The sequence below is a fragment of the Borostomias antarcticus genome (assembly GCF_949987555.1).
Source record: "Borostomias antarcticus genome assembly, chromosome: 20".
Taxonomy (NCBI): domain Eukaryota; kingdom Metazoa; phylum Chordata; class Actinopteri; order Stomiiformes; family Stomiidae; genus Borostomias; species Borostomias antarcticus.
Window position 1 is genome coordinate 4,815,722 of NC_140253.1, and position 22,238 is coordinate 4,837,959.

The 22,238-nt window shown below is 44.2% G+C and overlaps 1 protein-coding gene across 1 annotated transcript; it reads right to left on the reverse strand.

The window, feature by feature from the left end:
- Window positions 1–660: 660 nt before the first annotated feature.
- LOC311322412 (uncharacterized protein) lies at window positions 661–21,401 on the reverse strand (the record flags this gene model as incomplete). Its single annotated transcript, XM_084454477.1, has 16 exons — window positions 661–2,105; window positions 2,258–2,341; window positions 2,576–2,839; window positions 3,272–3,703; window positions 3,997–4,428; window positions 4,720–5,151; window positions 5,445–5,876; window positions 6,168–6,599; window positions 6,893–7,342; window positions 8,034–8,453; window positions 8,942–9,373; window positions 9,665–10,111; window positions 17,082–17,238; window positions 18,490–19,135; window positions 20,638–21,214; window positions 21,385–21,401. 16 exons carry the CDS (start codon window positions 21,399–21,401, stop codon window positions 2,039–2,041), a joined length of 5,721 nt encoding a protein of 1,906 aa, XP_084310603.1. The 3' UTR covers window positions 661–2,038.
- Window positions 21,402–22,238: the final 837 nt, after the last annotated feature.

Sequence of the window (22,238 nt, forward strand, 5' to 3'; positions counted from 1 at the left end):
AATGTTGTCCGCCCCTCCACCCCTGAGCCCCAACAGCCACCTGCTGCCCTCACCTCCATAGGGCCCAGTCCTCCGTGGGGAGCGGGCAAGAGAGGGCAGTGAGTAGGGGGTAGAGGGCACAGAGAGGAGGGAGGGGGCGGAAGAATAGGGAGGGGGGAGAGAGAGGTCTAGGGGGACTGACTGCCTGCCCTCTCTGAGTTGAGGGAGTCCTGAGCTCCTCTCTGGAGGTCTGGGGGGACAGGGCCTTCTCCGTTGGACAGCTTCTCCCTGGTCCGTGGTCACAGCACAGACAAAACAACCATCTGAAGGTCAACAACAATCATGCCTTGGGAGTGTGCTAGTAAAAACACAGATGACTTGGAGTGTTCTAGTAAAAGCATTTCGGCTGCTAAATGAGTGGGGGAACATGCCAGCTACTGCATAAAGGCTCTCCCATATCCAGACTTGTTCGGTACATTCAAGAACAGATTAGTGACAGACTGGACAATTAATGACATCAGGCCTCAGTGGGGCGACCTCTGCAACTCCTCTGATGGCCCAAACCAGTCACATCTACAGAGACTCCAGTGAAAACTTAAGTTTAGCATCATGGAATTTTATTGGCATATACTGTAGATAAAACCAACTTTAATAATCCACAGGTGGAGGGATTTGGGCATTAAAGCAGCAAGAAGAACAGAGAAGGTACAGAATAGATCAAGAGTAAAAAATATTTTTAAAAAAATACATATTGTTATAGTAAAGTGACAGGTGACAATCGGGTGGGTGGGGGGGTTTGTTGTTCAACTGCATTCACAGGAACTTGTATGAGTCCACCATGTCAATTTCCTCTCCCTGGATGGTAATAGGGATTGGGGGCCTCTTGTTCCGTCAGAAGCCCATCACCATATAAAGGGATTCAGTAGTATAGCATTATACAATAACATTTCCAATGCAGCACTTCACTGATTAAACTGATCTCAGTCTAATAACTGTATATCTCATCCCATCATGGAATTGGTAAAAGAAAAAAAAAAAAGAAAAAAGGAGGAATTAGTTACAAACATAAACATACCTTTTTGTTTTACAGTCAAATCCCCACTATTGTACTAGAGTATCATGTAGCACATTCTCTATTAGAATTAGACCTCACAACTGGCTAATAGAGAAGATGCACTGCAAAACATTAGTACCCGATCTAAGACAACTCAACTCCGATCAGTTCAACAACAAAAAAATGTAGAGTAGGCTATTCATGACAAATCAATTATAACTGGAATTTCTTTATCAACGGTGGTTATCCAGAACCATGAAGTTCAGTATTTGTGTGGGTGTGTGTGTGTGTGGTTGCAGGTAGAGGGGTGTGTGGGGAGGAGGCAGGGTTGTTTAGGTGTGTGTGTGTGTGTGTGTGTGTGCGGTTGCAGGTAGAGGGGGTGTGTGGGGAGGAGGCAGGGTTGTTTAGGTGTGTGTGTGTGTGTGTGTGCGGTTGCAGGTAGAGGGGGTGTGTGGGGAGGAGGCAGGGTTGTTTAGGTGTGTGTGTGTGTGTGTGCGGTTGCAGGTAGAGGGGGTGTGTGGGGAGGAGGCAGGGTCACAGATCACCCAGGGAAGGTGCAGTAGCACCACAGAGAAGGCAGGAGGTCTGGGTTTAACACCACTCATGTGTGATTATTGGCACTTTGTGAGTCATATAGTTGGCTTAGGAAATGTAAAAAATCAAAATACCATGTTCATGTACCATAGGCCATGTGGCATACACAGCAAAAAGGCACAAGCCTGTTCGTCCTACATACTACAACAAAGAAACAATACAACTCAAATGTTCAACTCAATATAGGTTGCGTAATAAGTACGTTAACCAAAAGACGCACACTGGCAAACAAGGTGAAGGGTGAGCACAGGTGTATCCTGGTGAGCTTCTGCTGACCATCGGTAGATTCAACAGAAATAAACAGAGCAAAAATACTCCCAACAAAGATCAGGGAAAATTAAAGGTATAGGAAAATAACAGAATTATTACATTAATCTGTGGGATCTTTAAAGAGGCCTGTTTGTGGCTGATTCACCAGATCTCAAACCTCTTGTCTGTCAGGAAGGGCCCTCTGTCCTGAATCCTGTTCTTGAACAGTCTGCAGAGAGGGAAGGAGAGTATTCAATTGTATAGAACACATTTAAATGTTATACACTAAGAGTAAGATATGTACATCTTCTCTACACATTGCAGCTACAGTATGTCATAAGAAACAGGGATATCTGTTACACACATACTATACAGACTCACCGCACAGTTTGGATGGAGCTGTTCTTGGAGACTAGTTTGAGGATTCTACCAGTCAGAGCGTCAGTAATGTCATTGTGACTTAAACTACAGCACAGGGGACGAGAACAAGAGATGAACCAAACATGAGTGATGACAGATTCGTAGTATCAACAGCATAAAAAAGACCATTCTCTGTCCCTCACACTCTCTCTCACACACACACACACACACACACACACACACACACACACACACACACACACACACACACACACACACACACACACACACACACACACACACACACACACACACACACACACACACACACATACTCACTCCAGGACTTGTGCTTTGTGCAGGTGTGGGAGCAGGAGCTTCAGAAGCCAGTCTTTAATTTTGCAGTGGCTCAGGTCCAGTTCTGACAGCCCCTCAGAATGTTCAAGAACCAGGGCCAAAGATCTACAGTCCCCCTCGTCCAGCCTGGTCTCACTGAGGTCCAGCTCCCCACCCAGGGCTCGGCAGAGGGACCCAGCATGCCGTGGTGCTGAATCCCCTGGGGAACACTCGTTGATCAGCTGGAGCAGCAGGGCTTTACTGGTGCTGAGGGGGGAGGAGACAGAGACACCTGAAGACAGACTGTTGTGAGAATTTCATTTTGCTTAGAAAAGTACCTTAATATACCTACTACATGAACCAGGTCTCTGTATGCAATCTTGTGAGTACAGTACAGTAAGTTGCACTAATGTATTTGCAGTGCATAAAAAACAGCATGATATGCATTATACAGTACCTAACGCAACCGCCACATGTAGAGTGGATATTGTTTAGAATTAATTGATGATTGATTGATATTAAATATCATGGTGGGCTTTTTACGACACTGACCAATCATTATATATTATAATATTATTATCTATTATAATTTGAATACAGTATGTTCAGATCCAATTCACTCAAACCAGAAATATAAAAAACTACAGTATTGTTTAGAAAATCATAAACATTGCACACTGATGAAATCCACTCACTCACCTGAGCTGTGAGATATAGGGGAGACACTGAAGGAAACTCCTCACTTCACTCTCTTCATCTGACAAGTTCTTCAGCTCTACTGGTTTCTTCTCTGGTTGGAGTTTCAGCACTTCTAGGAGGAGGGAGGTCTTTCTCTCTGAGAGGTCTATGAACCAGACTGCAGGAGCAGACTGGTAAACTGTCTGTAATGCTGGAAGGACACTCCTGCCTGTTTGAGTCTCATAGTCCTTCACATGGGAGTACAGGTCTAGTAGGAAATCACACTGATATTTCTCATTCCGGACACGGAGGGGGAAAGTTGTGTAACTGCACACTGATGACAGCAGCTTCAGAGTCTCCTCTCCTGTCTGCTCCTCCATCTCTGCTGCTAGAGACAGGAGATCCACCAGGAACTTGATCGGCTCTGAGTTTTCATACCAGACTCTATAGAAACTGCCACAAACAAGTGAAAATGACTATTTTATAATAATTTTATCTATGTAGGAAACATTTTTACAAAATACATTATGCATAACATCTGGCTACACTGTCATCTGAAATCTGACGTTTCTTAAATGATGGTAAACAATGGTGAAGATAAAAATGATCAATCAATTATCTGAGTATCCATAACATACTTTGAACTGTATCATATCTTTAGGACATGAAAACAGGAATAGAGGAAACAAACATATTTGTTGAGAAAATCAAACATGTTGTATCAAGAAGAAAACCAACTCACTCACCTGAGCTGTGAGATATAGGGGAGACACTGAAGGAAACTCCTCTCTTCACTCTCTTCATCTGACCAGCCCTTCAGCACTACTGGTTTCTTCTCTGGTTGGAGTTTCAGCACTTCTAGGAGGAGGGAGGTCTTTCTCTCTGAGAGGTCTATGGACCAGACTGCAGGAGCTGACTGGTAAACTGTCTGTAATGCTGGAAGGACACTCCTGCCTGTTTGAGTCTCATAGTCCTTCACATGGGAGTACAGGTCTAGTAGGAAATCACACTGATATTTCTCATTCCGGACACGGAGGGGGAAAGTTGTGTAACTGCACACTGATGACAGCAGCTTCAGAGTCTTCTCTCCTGTCTGCTCCTCCATCTCTGCTGCTAGAGACAGGAGATCCACCAGGAACTTGATCTGCTTTGAGATTTTAGACCGGTCTCCATAGAAACTGCCACAAACATGAGAAAATGACTATTTTAGAATAATTGTATCTATGTAGGAAACATTTTTACAAAATACATTATGCATAACATCTGGCTACACTGTCATCTGAAATCTGACGTTTCTTAAATGATGGTAAACAATGGTGAAGATAAAAATGATTAATAAATTATCTGAGTATCCATAACATATTTTTAACTGTATCATATCTTTAGGACATGAAAACAGGAATAGAGGAAACAAACATATTTGTTGAGAAAATCAAACATTGTATCGTGAAGAAAACCAACTCACTCACCTGAGCTGTGAGATATAGGGGAGACACTGAAGGAAACTCCTCACTTCACTCTCTTCATCTGACAAGTTCTTCAGCTCTACTGGTTTCTTCTCTGGTTGGAGTTTCAGCACTTCTAGGAGGACGGAGGTCTTTCTCTCTGAGAGGTCTATGATCCAGACTGCAGGAGCAGACTGGTAAACTGGCAGTAATGCTGGAAGGACACTCCTGCCTGTTTGAGTATCATAGTCCTTCACATGGGAGTACAGGTCTAGTAGGAAATCACACTGATATTTCTCATTCCCGACATGGAGGGGGAAAGATGTGTAACTGCACACTGATGACAGCAGCTTCAGAGTCTTCTCTCCTGTCTGCTCCTCCATCTCTGCTGCTAGAGACAGGAGATCCACCAGGATCTTGATCTGCTCTGAGTTTTCATACCAGACTCTATAGAAACTGCCACAAACAAGTGAAAATTACTATTTTATAATAATTGTATCTATGTAGGAAACATTTTTACAAAATACATTATGCATAACATCTGGCTACACTGTCATCTGAAATCTGACGTTTCTTAAATGATGGTAAACAATGGTGAAGATAAAAATTATTAATCAATTATCTGAGTATCCATAACATACTTTTAACTGTATCATATCTTTAGGACATGAAAACAGGAATAGAGGAAACAAACATATTTGTTGAGAAAATCAAACATGTTGTATCAAGAAGAAAACCAACTCACTCACCTGAGCTGTGAGATATAGGGGAGACACTGAAGGAAACTCCTCACTTCACTCTCTTCATCTGACCAGCCCTTCAGCACTACTGGTTTCTTCTCTGGTTGGAGTTTCAGCACTTCTAGGAGGAGGGAGGTCTTTCTCTCTGAGAGGTCTATAAACCAGACTGCAGGAGCTGACTGGTAAACTGTCTGTAATGCTGGAAGGACACTCCTGCCTGTTTGAGTCTCATAGTCCTTCACATGGGAGTACAGGTCTAGTAGGAAATCACACTGATATTTCTCATTCCGGACACGGAGGGGGAAAGTTGTGTAACTCCACACTGATGACAGCAGCTTCAGAGTCTTCTCTCCTGTCTGCTCCTCCATCTCTGCTGCTAGAGACAGGAGATCCACCAGGAACTTGATCTGCTTTGAGATTTTAGACCGGTCTCCATAGAAACTGCCACAAACATGAGAAAATGACTATTTTAGAATAATTTTATCTATGTAGGAAACATTTTTACAAAATACATTATGCATAACATCTGGCTACACTGTCATCTGAAATCTGACGTTTCTTAAATGATGGTAAACAATGGTGAAGATAAAAATGATTAATCAATTATCTGAGTATCCATAACATATTTTTAACTGTATCATATCTTTAGGACATGAAAACAGGAATAGAGGAAACAAACATATCTGTTGAGAAAATCAAACATTGTATCGTGAAGAAAACCAACTCACTCACCTGAGCTGTGAGATATAGGGGAGACACTGAAGGAAACTCCTCACTTCACTCTCTTCATCTGACAAGTTCTTCAGCTCTACTGGTTTCTTCTCTGGTTGGAGTTTCAGCACTTCTAGGAGGAGGGAGGTCTTTCTCTCTGAGAGGTCTATGATCCAGACTGCAGGAGCAGACTGGTAAACTGGCAGTAATGCTGGAAGGACACTCCTGCCTGTTTGAGTATCATAGTCCTTCACATGGGAGTATAGGTCTAGTAGGAAATCACACTGATATTTCTCATTCCCGACACGGAGGGGGAAAGATGTGTAACTGCACACTGATGACAGCAGCTTCAGAGTCTTCTCTCCTGTCTGCTCCTCCATCTCTGCTGCTAGAGACAGGAGATCCACCAGGATCTTGATCTGCTCTGAGTTTTCATACCAGACTCTATAGAAACTGCCACAAACAAGTGAAAATTACTATTTTATAATAATTGTATCTATGTAGGAAACATTTTTACAAAATACATTATGCATAACATCTGGCTACACTGTCATCTGAAATCTGACGTTTCTTAAATGATGGTAAACAATGGTGAAGATAAAAATTATTAATCAATTATCTGAGTATCCATAACATACTTTTAACTGTATCATATCTTTAGGACATGAAAACAGGAATAGAGGAAACAAACATATTTGTTGAGAAAATCAAACATGTTGTATCAAGAAGAAAACCAACTCACTCACCTGAGCTGTGAGATATAGGGGAGACACTGAAGGAAACTCCTCACTTCACTCTCTTCATCTGACCAGCCCTCCAGCTCTACTGGTTTCTTCTCTGGTTGGAGTTTCAGCACTTCTAGGAGGAGGAAGGTCCTTCTCTCTGAGAGGTCTATGGACCAGACTGCAGGAGCTGACTGGTAAACTGGCTGTAATGCTGGAAGGACACTCATGCCTGTTTGAGTCTCATAGTCCTTCACATGGGAATACAGGTCCAGCAGGAAATCACTTTGATATCGCTCATCATAATCATCATCTTCATCCCAGTCACGGAGGGGGAAAGTTCTGTAACTGCACACTGATGACAGCAGCTTCAGAGTCTTCTCTCCTGTCTGCTCCTCCATCTCTGCTGCTAGAGACAGGAGATCCACCAGGAACTTGATCTGCTTTGAGCTTTTAGACCGGTCTCCATTGAAACTGCCACACACGTGAAAATGACTATTTTAGAATAATTTCATCTACTGTATAAAGGAAACATTTTCATGAACTACTTTCATGAGCTACTCTCTTTCTTAAAGCAATACATAGCGTTTTCTGCGGTTTTCTCAGAACTGCGCCCCCACAGGCTCTGCAAGTAAGTGCACTGTCGTAAAGTTATCAGATTGTCTTTTTCTTTTTCTGGCTTCCTCCGTGACGTTTCGCTTCGGTTTTCTCACCTCCGCCATGATATCATTGAGCTAAAAAACGCATGATATCCATAGACGCCGGAATAGTTAGCTACTACTGTGTTGTTTAAGCACAACGTTGCGCATGCGCACTTCGACTGAATGCTGCTTCGCGGGGGCGCGAGTTTTAAAAGGTAATAAATGTCAATGTATTATCTTCCTGAGTAGAAATCGTCTGTTTGGACGATTCAGCTTACTTTTAGTAAATCTAATTGGAGAATTAGCACCAGACATGTTTGTAAAGGTCCAAATATCGCGATGTATTGCTTTAAATTATGGTAAACAATGGTGAAGATAAAAAGTATTAATTAATTAACTGAGTATCCATAACATACTTTTAACTGTATCATATCTTTAGGACATGAAAACGGGAATAGAGGAAACAAACATATTTGTTGAGAAAATCAAACATGTTGTATCAAGAAGAAAACCAACTCACTCACCTGAGCCGTGAGATATAGGGGAGACACTGAAGGAAACTCCTCATTTCACTCTCTTCATCTGACCAGCCCTTCAGCTCTACTGGTTTCTTCTCTGGTTGGAGTTTCAGCACTTCTAGGAGGACGGAGGCCTTTCTCTCTGAGAGGTCTATGGACCAGACTGCAGGAGCTGACTGGTAAACTGGCTGTAATGCTGGAAGGACACTCCTGCCTGTTTGAGTCTCATAGTCCTTCACATGGGAGTACAGGTCTAGTAGGAAATCCTCTGTGTGATCGTCATATGTGTTGGACAGGGTCAACAGGTTCTCTATGGTTGTTTGTATAGTTTCTGTCTGATGGAGAGCTGCTTGCAGACACAGATTCAGTAGGAAGCTCTTTCTCCTCTCTTCAGGGATCACTCTCTGATCCTGTGGTGGTGTAAATCTATACAAACATATTTCAGACGTTTAGTTCAGGTGGTAAACTCTAAAGGCGTTGTAAATAGATACCTCAGCCTTCAGTTAGCTGGCTAAAATCATCATTGTTCATACGTCACTCCAATCACACATTTACACTGATAGGGCGGTCTATTGAAATAGACTTGAAAACCTTGTACACAATGCTGCTAGGTGCGGTGGGTTGTTTTGCTGTTGTCTCCACCACCCCAGCCTCGAGCCTCTGGTTCTGTTTTACCCTATCTGTCAGGGGATTGGTGGATAATATGCTGCTCTCTGACTGTTGTTGATCATTTAAAACACACGCATTTTAGAGCAGAGCTTTCTTTCTACCGTCAAAGAGGAAATTATATCATGGGTCAAACTGAACTAATCATCAAACAATTAAGGATTTCTGTCAAATGAAACTGGGCATGATACAGTAGCATCTGTATGAAACAAATGTAGTTAATCAATAAAAAGAACAGATCTACCCACCTGAGCTGTGAGATATAGGGGAGACACTGAAGGAAACTCCTCACTTCACTCTCTTCATCTGACAAGTTCTTCAGCTCTACTGGTTTCTTCTCTGGTTGGAGTTTCAGCACTTCTAGGAGGACGGAGGCCTTTCTCTCTGAGAGGTCTATGAACCAGACTACAGGAGCTGACTGGTAAACTGTCTGTAATGCTGGAAGGACACTCCTGCCTGTTCGAGTCTCATAGTCCTTCACATGGGAGTACAGGTCTAGTAGGAAATCACACTGATATTTCTTATTCCAGAAACGGAGGGGGAAAGTTGTGTAACTGCACACTGATGACAGCAGCTTCAGAGTCTCCTCTCCTGTCTGCTCCTCCATCTCTGCTGCTAGAGACAGGAGATCCACCAGGAACTTGATCTGCTTTGAGATTTTAGACCGGTCTCGATAGAAACTGCCACAAACATGAGAAAATGACTATTTTAGAATAATTTTATCTATGTAGGAAACATTTTTACAAAATACATTATGCATAACATCTGGCTACACTGTAATCTGAAATCTGACGTTTCTTAAATGATGGTAAACAATGGTGAAGATAAAAATGATTAATCAATTATCTGAGTATCCATAACATATTTTTAACTGTATCATATCTTCAGGACATGAAAACAGGAATAGAGGAAACAAACATATTTGTTGAGAAAATCAAACATTGTATCATGAAGAAAACAAACTCACTCACCTGAGCTGTGAGATATAGGGGAGACACTGAAGGAAACTCCTCACTTCACTCTCTTCATCTGACAAGTTCTTCAGCTCTACTGGTTTCTTCTCTGGTTGGAGTTTCAGCACTTCTAGGAGGAGGGAGGTCTTTCTCTCTGAGAGGTCTATGAACCAGACTGCAGGAGCTGACTGGTAAACTGGCTGTAATGCTGGAAGGACACTCTTGCCTGTTTGAGTCTCATAGTCCTTCACATAGGAGTACAAGTCCAGCAGAAATTCACTTTGATACTGCTTATCATCATCATCTTCATCCCATTCACAGAGAGGGAAAGATGTGTAACTGCACACTGATGACAGCAGCTTCAGAGTCTTCTCTCCTGTCTGCTCCTCCATCTCTGCTGCTAGAGACAGGAGATCCACCAGGAACTTGATCTGCTTTGAGCTTTCAGACCAGTATCTGTAGAAACTGCCACAAACAAGTGAAAATGACTATTTTAGAATAATTTTATCTATGTAGGAAACATTTTTACAAAATACATTATGCATAACATCTGGCTACACTGTCATCTGAAATCTGACGTTTCTTAAATGAGGGTAACCAATGGTGAAGATAAAAATGATTAAGCAATTATCTGAGTATCCATGACATATTTTTAACTGTGATGAAAATGTATAGAGCTGGCTGTATCAAGAAATGTTAATCTGAATAGGTTCTAGGGAGAGGACGTGTCTCCACCGGACAGATTTACATGTTACCTAGGTCAAGGGTGACATGCTCACATGTGGTGTACAAACACCGACGGTTTTAGATACTGGGGCGTCAGGCGCCTCATCCTATCTTTGCTTCAAGGCCGTCTTTCGAGAAGAGAGAGACAGCTTTGTGTAGAAGGAAGGAGGGGGGTGTGGGACACCCCCCCTTCTCCAAGTGTTAAAACCACTATTCAGTTTGCATATGCTTTGATTTGGGTTCAGACAGCATCCAGAGGGGTCAACTGTACATTAGGCATGCCATCGTCTTTTGTATGTAAAACCTTCTGTAATAAATCGCTTTTGCTGAGGCTCAAATCCCGTGTTGGAGAGATTCATTTGGAACACCTGCTAAAGGAGACACTGGACTGTGTGGTAGGCTATATTAGAGATTGGGGGTCCGTCTTTTATTGGAAACAAGAAAACACAACGCAGAGCTAATCAAGGACAATAATAAAAGACAAAGAGATTCAACAATTGGTGCCGTGACCCGGATCGGACATCCAAAACCTGGACGAGCCCAAAGACCGGTCGAGCAGAACAGCCGCAGCCGTGAAAGCAGGGGACGCCTTGTCAGCAGCTGTGACCTGATCCGCCTCAGAGACCAAAAACTACACCGGGTGAGTGGGTTGGATGTCCCGATCCTAAAGAACCAATCAGTAAATCTAAGAATGCCACACATAATCTCTCAACACGTAAAACAAAACTAGTGCTGGATGTAAATGTATGTCTATATGTAACTACATGTCTGATGTTTGGAATGCTAGAGTACCTGCCACGGTGCTTGCATGTGTTTTGTTATGTGAAGTAGACCACTTCCCTAGGCCTATGTGACCTTTAAGGACAGCCAGTGGGAGACAGGGAATTGCCTTAAAGTAGACCAGCAGGATATTTGTACATCCTGGGGTGCCTATCGCATGAAATACTGTGTACAGGTGTATAAGGCCCTTAAGATTTTCTTAAGGAAGACCAGCAGGGTTATCACCCTGGGGTTGCCCGTCCATGGCGAGAGATCGGTGGAGGGTATTTCACTTCTAAGGATTGCGCAGTCCTTGAGAGGGCCCCCGTGAAAGACCGGGGTGTTGGATGGGTGTGTGATGTATGTGTATTGTCGCACATGGATTCTAGATGTACGTGTATATATGCAGTCTAGGGAAGTGTGTGATGTATGTGTATTGTCGCCCATGGATTCTAGATGTACATGTCTATATGCACAGTCTAGGGAAGCGGTTTGGTTAGGTCACTGTAATAAAATCATATTGTGTGAACCAAGACCTTATCTGCTCCAGCGGAGTGCTGGAGCCGTTATTTCTCACTCCCGACTCAGCCCCTCCCTTACACAGCCACAGAGCTAAATTACAGTCAGCCAGTCGCTTGACTATCAGTGAGAGCAGAGTAGGCTTAGAGAGGAGAGTCGGAGGAGGAGATAGAACACCGTCGATGACGGTCCGATTTATGCTTATTGCTGGGTATGGAAACTAGATGTGTATGTATGTGTGCATAGGCCGTGCGTATGTATATATAGTCTAGGGTAGCATATTTGGTTACGCGCTGGTTTAAAACACGCCGTATTTTGATACATTCTCTCTTCGCCTCAGCAGAGTTGGCCAAACGCCCAGTACACACGACTCAGCCCCTCCCCTACAGAACCAGAGGCAGACTAAAATACTGCTCTTTCACAATGGCAACGCCTAAAGGTAGTCCTGAAAGATCTGAGAAAACTACATTAGAGAAAGGGGGGACAGCCCCCCCCCGATGTAACGCTAGAGGATATTAGACAGGACGTAAACCAGTACGTTTGGAGAACCATGAATTTGGAGAAAGCCTTTAATGCTATAAGGGAAGAAAACCAGGAGCTGCGGTCCAAGCTTATGGCAACGGAGGGTGTAGTAGCTGAGTTGTCAGCTAGATTGGATGAAGCTCGTAAAGACTTCATGCAGGTTACCAGCCCGAGTCGGGTGAAAGTCAGATGGAATCTAAACCAGGTAACAAAACCTGATGTAGCAAATTTGCCAATCTGGGCAAAAGACAAAAAAATGATTGTGGGTTTCTGAAAATGGAAACGGTCACCTTCACAGGTAGGCCTCCTCCATGTACTCGCCAGTATCCACTCTCCCCACGCGCGATTGAGGGGATTAAGCCCCTCCTTAAAATCTTTGAGGAGAGAGGAGTCCTGAAAAAGACTTACAGTGCCTCCAACAGTCCTGCTGACACATCTTCATGAGCAGGGCCACAAGGCCAGTCTGGGGAAAGCTCAGATTATGCAGGAACAGGTCATTTATTTAGGGCAGAGAATATCACAAGTAGCAGACGCTGAATTAGGAAGAGGAGGGATTGTTGAATATTGTTGAATATTGTTGAATATTCTTGAATATTGTTGATTTTCAGAGAAATGCCTTTAATATGATCCTGTTAGCTATTTCCTAATTATGATGATTGACCTCTGAGTATGGCTGTCGGCTTGAGTTTTCGATAAGAAGTGTCCCTCTTCCATAGACTTAAGAGATAAAGACACTCCATGGCTGGTACACTCTGGGCCAAACACCATTGTTGTGGTTAGAGATAAAGGCCTGGGCGCCAAGGCGGCGTAGGTTACTGGGACGCAACAAGGCCACAGAAGAGACCAGAGACAGTCTTATCGGAGAAGAGTCGAGGTTTATTTATATAGCACATTTCAGCCACAGGGCAATTCAAGGTGCTTTACATGAGATATTAAAAGCATTAACGTTAAGAGCGTTAAGAGGTAACACTGGTTGACCAAGCAGCAGAACAGACAGCTCGTGACAGAGATACCATACAAGCCCATTTGTCCTCAGCCCAACCTGCACCCCCGTATCAGATTGATACTGCCAGTCAATACAAGGTGATGCAGTTAGAGACTGAGAGGGGGGGAGGTGTGGACTTGGATGGAGAATGGGGCAGATATGAACTCAGACGAGTGTGGCGACAAGGTCAGAAATTGGTTGCAACACAACGGTTGCTCCCTTATCTGGCAACACAGATTCACTTCACTGTTCTTATCATCCTCAGAGCAGTGGACTCAGACTGAAAGGATGAATCGTGTCATCAAAGAGAGACTCACCAAATACCACCAAGAAAAGGTGGCTTGGCCCGACGCGTTGAGTATTGTGCTCTGCTCCATTCGAGCAACACACAATCGGGAAACTGGACTTAGTCCGTTTGAGGTCATCTGTGGGAGGCCCATGCCACTCCCCGGAGCCATCGACCTTAGAAAAGCGGATGTACATCTCACTAGTGACACTTTGATAATGTACTGCGAGGAGTTGAGCAAGGCTGTGGCCAAGGCTCACAAACAGGTACTGGCAGCCTGGAGCGAAATCCCCGAGGGGGGACATGCTCTTATCCCAGGCCAGTATGTCATGATAAAGAAGTTTCAGGGGGAGACTTTAGAGGCAAAGTGGGATGGGCCTTATCAGGTTGTGCTCATCCCCCACGCAGCAGTAAAGATAAAAGGGAAACCCAACTGGATTCATGCCAGTCAATGCAAGGTGGTAGCACCACCAGACACAGAGTAGACTGAGTACACCTCAAAGCGAACACACTCTTGTAGTACTGCATCAGATAAATTGAAGAGCCAACCACTCCAGACTTAAAAACATCGGGTAGAATAGCGTTCAGGCTTAGCACCCCAAAACTAGGGACAGCCGTGGCAGCTGTTGTTCGAGCAGAGTCCTTGAGCTAAAGAACCATACGTCTAGTGATGGGGGCCGACTCGGGATGAAGACGACAACTTAGAGAATTACGACGTAATGCTCTATACCTGTGCCCACTGCTCGGATGACTGTAGCGCTGCTAAAGGGACAGGAGAATGGGTGTTAAGACCGCAGGCAGGCTTAGAACGGACCTTCTCGGAGGGTCACAGTCTGGAGTGGAGAGGGGGGCTTTTCTAGAAATTAGTAATGCTAAAATTAAAAATTTTGTGAAACCATAATCTCTAGGTCTGGTCTGAATGAGAGAGTGAGTGAGAGATATATGCTGTTACAAACTGAGTTTTGGAATACATGATACTGTCGCCGTTTCTTGTGTTTTCCTGTGTTCACAGGTGAAGTTGGAGAGAAGTACGTCTGGGCTAACTGGGGACACGCAGACCGCGGGTGCTGGAGCAAAAGGGAAGACCACACCATCTCGGGCGGAGAGCGACAGTCACGACAGACACTTGAACTTCCACACCACACACCATATATTATAACCATTTCCTCCTACATTTATAGCTTGCTGGTCGGGGACAGGACGTCAATGCCAGCAATTGTGAAGTGTATGAGTTGTCGTTACACTGTGAATAAAAACTCCAGGTTGCACTTGAGATATACTCATGAAACGGAGACAGGGGTTTTGGGACGTGTATTTTGTTAAAAAGGTCATTTAGTTCTGGGTCGGGGACACTCGGATTTTGAGTAAATCTTCCTTTCACAGCAGAGATACACACAGCAATTAAAGATCATCTCTCAGGGAGAAGACACTTTGATTTCGAACTAACAGACTAGGTTTCAGGTTGCTATAATGAAGGGTTTGTGTTTTATCATCCTGTGGCTCTCCGTGGTTGGACTCACACAGTCAGCCGTGGAGAACCTTGCTTTGAAGTGGGCTTATGAGGTAGCTACGTCAGTGAGGAATGTTTCATCATGTTTTGTGTGAATGCAGATCCCAGACTCCCAAGCGAGTGGGGTGCCTCAGATGGCACACCCCTTTAACTTTACCCTAATGCGACGATACATCAACCGTCTCAGGTCAGATGTTATTCACCGAGATTGGGAGTCAGCGTTGGCGGTACATGTTAAAGGGTGGGTCGGGGAAAGACCGATTCAATCAATCAATCAATCAGTCAGAGCTTTGTTTGTATGGCGCATTTCATGCCCGGAGGCAGCACAGTGCGCTTTGCGGAGAACAGGGGAGGTGGGCAGGCGTCCCACCCCTGCATATTCCAGAGGGAAGAAAAAAAACAGTAATCACCCGGGGGCCAGATAAGTGAGCTGTAAAAATTCTTCCCTGACCCCTCTCAACGAGGCGATCGAGCAAGCTCCTGGAGTATGTTTGTCTACCGGCTAAGAACATTTATAGAGCAATAAATAACATTAAATTACATTTTCAGAGTAAGAAAGACCGATTCAACATTCAGACACCCGCCGTACTAGGAGAGAGACTAGGGCAGGGTTTGTGGATGGGATACTCACTCACATGGGGTCTAGAAAGATAGTTTGCTTTTCTTTTTCGCGCATAGCAGGGGGGTCGAACTATTAGTGACGGACATTGAGAAACTTGCAGTGGCATTCGGAACGTTGTCCAACAGAACAACCGAGGCTTTGGGTTTGATTAATGAGGTGATGTCTGGTATGCGGAAGGCAGTGATTGAGAATCGTATGGGATTGGATTTGATATTTGCACAGGCAGGGGGCCTATGTAAGAAGTTAAATCGTACATGTTGTTTCACCATCGTGGATAATCGAATTCCGTTGCAGAATCAGATTGAACAGATCAGAGACATGACTAATTCTCTGCACATCAGCGAGGTGTCCCATCTTACAGACTTGTTTTGGTTGGTTGCAGGGCAGTCCGCTCATATCTTTCTTACTGCAGCTAGCGGCACCGTTTGTTGTGGCTGTGGTAATGATAGCGACCCTTGTTTATGCATCTCGTTGTCTCCTTATCAGGGCATGTTCTACGGGGACGTCACATTCGTCCGTCCGTAGACCGATGATGAGAGGCCAATTACCGGCAGGGTTTATGTAATAATGTGTAAGGAGTATCTGTATGGATGCCAGATTCATACATGAAGTTACCTGATAGGTAGTTCCTTTTTTCGTGGAAATTGTAATCCTACTTGAGGAAATCATGTTGTATTAAGTGTTTAATCCTTCACTGTTTAGGTTAAGCATGCTTTTATGTATTGTTATTGGTTCCCTCCTGTTTAAAGGATAGGCAGGTCTAGGGTTTGGAGATTAACACTTCTTACTTTCTTTCTTTGTTTATGATTTTGCGTTTACACTTATAATCTAAGGGGGGATTGATGAAAATGTATAGAGCTGGCTGTATCAAGAAATGTTAATCTGAATAGGTTCTAGGGAGAGGACGTGTCTCCACCGGACAGATTTACATGTTACCTAGGTCAAGGGTGACATGCTCACATGTGGTGTACAAACACTGACGGTTTTAGATACTGGGGCGTCAGGCGCCTCATCCTATCTTTGCTTCAAGGCCGTCTTTCGAGAAGAGAGAGACAGCTTTGTGTAGAAGGAAGGAGGGGGGTGTGGGACACCCCCCCTTCTCCAAGTGTTAAAACCACTATTCAGTTTGCATATGCTTTGATTTGGGTTCAGACAGCATCCAGAGGGGTCAACTGTACATTAGGCATGCCATCGTCTTTTGTATGTAAAACCTTCTGTAATAAATCGCTTTTGCTGAGGCTCAAATCCCGTGTTGGAGAGATTCATTTGGAACACCTGCTAAAGGAGACACTGGACTGTGTGGTAGGCTATATTAGAGATTGGGGGTCCGTCTTTTATTGGAAACAAGAAAACACAACGCAGAGCTAATCAAGGACAATAATAAAAGACAAAGAGATTCAACAACTGTATCATATCTTTAGGACATGAAAACAGGAATAGAGGAAACAAACATATTTGTTGAGAATATTAAACATATTGTATCGTGAAGAAAACCAACTCACTCACCTGAGCTGTGAGATATAGGGGAGACACTGAAGGAGACTCCTCACTTCACTCTCTTCATCTGACCAGCCCTTCAGCACTACTGGTTTCTTCTCTGGTTGGAGTTTCAGCACTTCTAGGAGGAGGGAGGCCTTTCTCTCTGAGAGGTCTATGAACCAGACTGTGAAACAAGAAATAAAAAAATAAACATGGACATAACATTTGTTATTATGCTGTATAACCAGAACATTTGTTATTATGCTGTATAACCAGAATAAAATGTATCATATAGAGAGATAGTAAGTAGTAATTATGTAGGAATAATTAAGCTAGGAAAATGTCAAGCTGCTTTGCCAATTTGCTACCACAGAACGGAGAGTACAACATATTAAATGCTTCAACATAAAGCTTCATCAAAAGTCTTGACGTAGTTTTAGCCTACTATTCAGACAGATCTCAGCTTTGGGAAGTGAACTCTGATGACTTCTAGGCCCTAGATACTGTATGAATAGCCACACAGTCTGAGTCATGTAGGGCGAGAAGCTCAAAGCCTTCTGTAAGAGTAAACAGCTGACCGTTGCACATAACAGGTGTGGGATTGCTCAACAAGACATTAGCAACGTTCTAAACTTGACCTGGCTGATTGACAAATGGCCATATTGAGCACGATTGCATTCGACACGTGACATGATCTGTCTTCTGACCCACTCGAAACATACTTAAAGACAAGCAAAAAGGACATCAAAGATGCATGGTAGCACTCACCAATAAAAGATACATGGAAAGATCCTCCATTTCACCGGTTTTATTTTTGCCGTCAATGGATCATGCTAACGTTTCGGCCAGAGGCCTTCCTCAGAGCATGGCCTCTGGCCGAAACGTTAGCATTATCCATTGACGGCAAAAATAAAACCGGTGAAATAGAGGATCTGTCCATCTTTTATTGGCGAGTGCTACCATGCATCTTTGATGTCCTTTTTGATGTTCACAATTTTGGTTTAGCACCACAACAAAGTTTATTTTTTGAGGAAGGCGCATCCATTTCTATTGCGACTTAAAGACAAGCGTCTCTATGTTAGGAGCTAGCTTTCCAGCCAGACTGTAGCCTCGTAGCTTGTAGCTTCTAGCTCCTAGCCTTGTTTAGCCTGTTAGCTTGCTAATCCCAACAGCTGTGTCCGTCATGCCGCATACCTCTGTGCTACTTCCATGCTGCCACGACAACAACTCTGTATGGTAACGTACTGCCTCATAACAACTCTCTACGGTATTGTAACAATTGCCATAACAATGTAAACTGTATTCTGCCTAGCCTAAAGCTAGGCTATTGTCTTTGTAACCTATATGCATATTGTTTAATAAATCCCCACATCAATTTGACTGCTGTTTTATCCACCTGTCTGGATCTGGAATTCAATATACATCAGTCTCTCACCATGTACAGGAACCTCCGTCTCCAAACTGGGTTCACTAGTGTCTCCGTCCTCATAGACTGCAGAGACTCTGACTCTATAACAGGTACTGTGGTACACAGTGAGGTAACAGCAAAGCTCCTTTGTGAATATGGTAGACCAGCCCTCCAGTCCTGCCTCCTTATACTCCACTTTGTATTGAAGTGCTGATGCTCCACCATCCACAACAGTTTGAGGCTGGACCCAAGTGATCTTGGTTGTGTCTTCGGTTTGCCGCCACACAAGTGGACGTTCAGGTGAGAGCTTTGGCGTCTTCACATCCATGACCTCGCTGAAGTTGCTCATGCCAGACTGGCCTATAACAGAGTATCTAATCTGGTACTGTGTGTCTGGTTTCAACCCTGTGACTGTGCAGGTGTCCTCAGAACCAGGGGAGACTATGGCGGTCCATTGAAGACCACTAGCTGGGCTGACACCTGTGGTCTTGGTTCTGTACTCTACTCTGTACTTCAAAGATTCTCCAGTGTTTGACGGAGGGAACCTCAAGGTGACACAGTTCTGCTTTATCTCCTCGATGTGGGCTGGATCTGGTTTGGTGAACATCTTGGTTTTCTCTTCGTCTCGATATTTGCTTGATTCAGAATAAAAGCTGAGGACGGAATATATTTCCTGTAAAACAAAATAAAGGTCATCAGAACATTCTTCTCAGAGAGGCGTTTTCACACCTGAAACACACCTTTCACATTCCTCACCAAGGTCCGAACCAACGTGCAAGTTGCTACTACTATGGTCACACCAGCCCAAACGAAACGCACCAAGCGGGTGTTAGGGCTCCACGGTCCTCCCCTCCACAACCACCCTTCTTTGCTCCCCCGCTTCCCGGGTCCAGAGCTGGGGCGCGTTCCCACTCCTCTTCCACGGAGAGTGATCCAGAGACGCCAAGTACCTCGGCACGCGCCTCGACGCAGGTGAAGACGGTTGTGGCTAATTGGTGAGCGTGCTTACAGTAGGGCACTGCACAGCTGACTCCAATCATCATCAGCTCATCTCCCTACAAGAGCCAGGGCTGCGTTCCGAATCGCCTACTACCCTACTATATAGTATGCCAAAACAGAATGTAGTATGTCCCAATACATAGTATGCCACATGCAGTATGGCAAAAGTACCAGGATGACCTACTACATCCGGTCGTATTTTGCAGTATGCACGCCAGCAGGCTTTTCTGGCTATTCTGACCCACAATCCTTTGCGCAGCGGTAATGTGCGTCACATGCGCGAGTTGACAGCTGTAGACGAATGTCGCGTTATGGACAGCGACGGATGTGGGCACATTTCAAGGCGCAATGTTATGACAAGGTAGTATGTCCCAATTGGATGCCTACTGCTTGCAAAGTACGTACTTTCTAAGGGCAGCTGTAGTAGGTACTGGTAGTAAGAAGTAGAAGTATGCGATTCGGAACGCAGCCCTGGTCTTCTCAGCAATCATCGCCAGATCTTCCCATATAATTCCTGTGGCAAGTATAGCCAGTGTAGCCTACTTGATTGCAGTTCGTATCAGTAGTGTTTCTGTTTTTATCGTGTTGATTCTGTTTTTCTCATCTGCTTTTTCCTTTTCTGTTTTTCCCTCCAGACCGGTGTGCAGTGCTCGGCTTGCCTGCCAATCCACCCCTGACCCGCTCTTCTGACCCTCGACTACGGACCTGGATTTCTGAATTATTGATGTTGTTTTCCCATCGCCTGACCCTGTTTTTATCATTGACCTTTCTTCTGGAAAACCGATTTGTGGATGCAATTAAAATGACCAAAAAGCCATTCATCCAGATCTGGATGAATGGATGAATTCTCATTTTCCCTGCCTCCTGTGTCATGCACTTGGGTCCAGTTTTCAACCCAAACTTTATTTGTTTAGCGCATTTCATACAGAGGCAACACAATGCACTTTATAGAGAGCAATGGGGGGATGGACATGAATTCTACCCTTACATTTTCCAGAGGGACGCAAAAAAACAGTTCACCCAGGAGCTGAACCAGAGTTCGATTCTAACAAACTAAACAAGGCAGGTGTGAAAGTGTTCTTGTCAGATTGTCACCATTCTAAACATACACCCCCCCCCCCCAGCATCTAGAGTAGACTGGACAATAAATAATTTCCCATTAAGAATAACACTCACCTGCTTCTCAACCTTGATGACATCATGGCTTCTGTGGTCTTCCAATGCACATACAAGACAAAACAAAGCATGGTCTGTCTTACAGAAGACCTCCAGAGCTCTGTGGTGCAGCTGGCAGAGTTTGTCCTCCAGGTGTCCTGTCACCTCCACCAGAGTGTGTCTCTGTAGAGCTGCTACGGTGTAGTGCTGCCTGACGTGGGTCTCACAGTAGGAGACAGTGCAGGTCAGGCAGGACTTCACAGCTTTCAGCTTCTTCTCAGGACAGAGATCGCAGGCCATGTCTCCAGGTCCAGCATAGAAACGGTGCGGAAGAGCAGGAGCCTTGAACCCTGCCTGCTGGACTTTCTGGATCACCTTTTCCAGGGCTGAGTTTGTGCAGAGAGCAGGGAAGGTTCTGGATCTCTTCCTGCATTGGGGACAGGGATAGCCCTCGGTCATCTCTGTCTTGCTCCAGTGAGTCTCAATGCAGCGCCTGCAGTAGCTGTGCCCACAGGGGATGGAGACTGGATCTCTGAGCACCTCAGTACACAAGGAACATCTGAAGTGATCCTCTGTCAGCAGGCTGGTTGCCAGATCTCTGTGCAGAGTGAACTGATGTGTTAGGAGGCCTGAAGCTATGTTATGGATACCAGTTCAACCACATCAAATATTTGAATTCTCTAATATAGCGGCAATTTCTCACTTACATTGTATCTGGCTGAATGGCTTCTTTTGCAAATGCTACATCACCGTCCATGGTTCTGTCACTCTTCACTGACGAACATGGTGACCACACCCTTTCCTGTTTTACACTGGGAAGTGATTCAGAGGTATGAATGTCAACAGGCTGACCTCCCCCATCCTTATCTGTGTCTTGAAAGTAGCACAAGGTAAATACACGCCTTCATACATAGATGTGGTCTTTGCTTATCTGATCTCAGCTATTAGGAGTTTATATTGGGCATGGGCATCCATTGTGGGCAAGAACAATCTTTGACATGCATATTTTTCACTTTTGTGGCATTTTTAAACTGAGAAGTGATGAGCAAAATATATATTTTACTGGTCCCTAAATAGGATGCTTACCTGAGAAAATTAAAATGCGAAATTGTGAAAAATAATAATTTGCATAAACTCTCTCTCTCTCTCACACACACACACACACACACACACACACACACACACACACACACACACACACACACACACACACACACACACACACACACACACACAATATGGCTGTGGAATAAAGTGCATGTCACTTGTGCATCTATAACATTGTTAGGTTAACTAGCTCCCAAATGGTCCATGGTCGCTGTCACACACAAACCTGTGATCTCCATTTCCAAATGTTATTGGTCGATCCATGGAGTGGTCACTTTTCATGGAGAGATAGCTTTGAGCAGGAGAGGCTGTTTCTGTATTGTAAATATTCAAGTTAAAGCTACTCCTACGTGCACGCCATTTCCATATCCGAGACCATCTCTAGTTGCCTGAGTCGTCTCAGAAAGTATAGAGGAAAGCCTATGATTTATGTTTATTTTGGTTTATTGGTTAAATCCCACAGTTGAAATGTATGTATTTCTATGTATCAGTGGGCTTGTAGATACCCCGGCTGG